The sequence below is a fragment of the Penaeus vannamei genome, chromosome 24 (genome assembly GCF_042767895.1).
Source record: "Penaeus vannamei isolate JL-2024 chromosome 24, ASM4276789v1, whole genome shotgun sequence".
In the NCBI taxonomy this organism is placed as follows: domain Eukaryota; kingdom Metazoa; phylum Arthropoda; class Malacostraca; order Decapoda; family Penaeidae; genus Penaeus; species Penaeus vannamei.
The window spans coordinates 8,615,550-8,618,049 of NC_091572.1; the positions used below are offsets into that span (position 1 = coordinate 8,615,550).

The 2,500-nt window shown below is 35.9% G+C and overlaps 1 protein-coding gene across 1 annotated transcript in view; it reads left to right on the top strand.

The window, feature by feature from the left end:
- Positions 1-2,500, top strand: part of LOC138866110 (uncharacterized) — an 11,358-nt gene that overhangs the window by 3,319 nt on the left and 5,539 nt on the right. Inside the window, exons 3-4 of the mRNA XM_070138023.1 lie at positions 983-1,147; positions 2,105-2,250. Coding sequence (XP_069994124.1) covers positions 983-1,147; positions 2,105-2,250 — 311 coding nt within the window. The remainder of the gene's footprint in view (positions 1-982; positions 1,148-2,104; positions 2,251-2,500) is intronic.

A 2,500-nucleotide genomic window follows, 5' to 3' on the forward strand; every position in this document is an offset into this window, starting at 1 on the left:
GTGTGCTTAAAAGTTGAAGAGAAGATGAATTTTATGAAGGAAACGACAAAATGGTCCACGAATGAACCGAAGGATAAGACGAAAGAATGAAAAGAAGGGAGAAGAAAAGGAAGGAAAAGCGGGACGAGAAGACCAAGGATAACGAGGAGAGCGAAAAAGAATGAGAAGGAAAAGAAAAAGAAAAAAAAAACGATGCGACGATGATGAAAAAGAAAGGAATACAGAATGAAATGGGAAAAAGAAGTGAGGAAAGAAGAAAATGAAATAGAAAAAAATGTAGTGAAAGAATATATATATAAAAAATAGTTGATAATTGAAAATAATTATCATTACTCACGATAAACCTGACACCTAGTAAGATTATAATAGAACATAACTATAACATTAATTGCTTTCAAATATAATTAGCATCCTCTGTCTAATATTATTTCGCAGTAAGTCAAATGAATGACCAAAAAAATAGATAAAAAATAATAATTAATTCTTTTCAATCGATGTTATGTGTTTCTGTTTCAAATATTTGTAAGAGTAAACCCATTTTTCTATCTTTCCATTATTCTTTTAATCTAAACCCACGGAAACAAAATAATCAAATCCAAAAGATATTACCCTCTTAACAACAATCCACCATGCTTTAATCACCAGACACTCAATTACAATTTTGCAACACTCAATTACTAGTTTGTAACACAATTGCTAGTGTGTATCAATTACTCGTTTGTATCACTCCATGACTAGTTCGTAACACTCAATTACTAGTTTGTTTCACTCGATTACTAGTTCGTAACACTCAATTACTAGTTTGTAACACAATTGCTAGTTTGTATCAATTACTAGTTTGTATCACTCAATTACTAGTTTGTATCACTCATTTCCTAGTTTGTAACACTCAAATGCTAGCTTGTATCACTCAATTAATATTTCGTAACACTCCATTACTAGTTTGTACTAATGGCCCCTCCCCTTCCCTCCCACCAACCAGATCTGTCCGAGGGCGTGGCCAGCAGCAGCATGGACAGCAGTCAGTCACGGATGCCACGACTCATCCTCCTGCTGCTCTCCCTCACTGGCACGGCGCTCCTCATTGTCAACGTGTCCATCATCGTGTGTTTCCTCAGGCGAAGAGCTCAGAGGAGGAACTTGTCTGGTAGGAGGAGTTACGTGTGTTTATGCTTGTTCTTTATTTTCTATTTGTTTATTTGTTTATTTATCTTATTTTATTTTATTTTTTTATTATTTATTTTTTATTTTATTTATTTATTTATTTTTTTGAGAAGGGTTGGATGAAGGGAGGGAGGAATTGGGAAAGGGAGTAGAGAGAGAGGGAAGGTAAGAGAAAGAATGGAGAGTAATTGCGATGGAGAGAGAGAGAGCGGATAATTTAACTTAACTGATCGTTTTTTTTCTCTCTCTCTCTTTTCTTTTCTTTTTTATCTTTTTTTAAACATCATCTTATTACTAATTTCAATGATAATGAAGGTCTCCAACGTAAACCTCCAGTTCCTTAAAAAATTGTACATGACTTAAGGTAGCTGAATATGTAAATAGAATAAAGGATTATCCACTGTGTCGCCCATTGCCATTCCTTGCAATATATCTCTCATCTGTCCACTAACTGCACGGCCCACTGGGTGCTATTGCAATCACTCTGCAAACCTACCAACTGTGTGATAACCTTGCAACTGGCTTGATTGATGCTGGTACTGCATTGCAAAGCTTTCATCTGGCCACTCATTGGTTAATAGAGAGTGTTGAACTAAATTAAATGTTACAAGCTGATAATCTCTTAGTTGCTGATTTAAGATATTCTGCATTTCCTTGATGTTAAATATATCCGGTATGTCTGAATGGTGTATTGATATAAGTGCGTTTGTGCGTGGTGTGTGTGTGTGTGGGGGGGGGGGGTTGCTACGGGTGAGATAGAGACTGATAATTACGATAGAGAGAGGTAGACAGAGGAGGTAATGAAAACACAGAGAAAATTAAAGAGCATGCGTCAAAAGAAAAATAATAATTACAAAAAATAAAGAAATGAAATAAATGAATAAAAAAATAAAACATACCCGCGTACTTAGACCTTTCCATACCTTCTTCTTTTCCTCAGATTCCAGTTCCAAGTTCACTCTCTCGACGTTGCCATCAAGCAAAAGCACCTTTGATGTGTATGCACCAGCTGCGACACCACATGCGCCTCACGTGGACCACCTGCCTCTTACTGCTGCAGGCACGATCTCGCCCCCAGACTATCAGGTATGAGGAGAATTCGTGTGTTTATTCGAGTGGGTGATTTGGTTAGTTATAGGGATGAAAATGAAAATGGTGGGGATTATGATGAAAAAGAGAATGTAGTAGAAGTAATAATGATAATGGTATATCACTGCTATAATCAGTGTTCTGGTTTTAGCAGTGATAATTACAAGGAAAGTAATAGTGATGGTGATAGAGATAAGAATAACAGTAATGATAATGATAATGACAGTCAACTTAAATAATAATATTG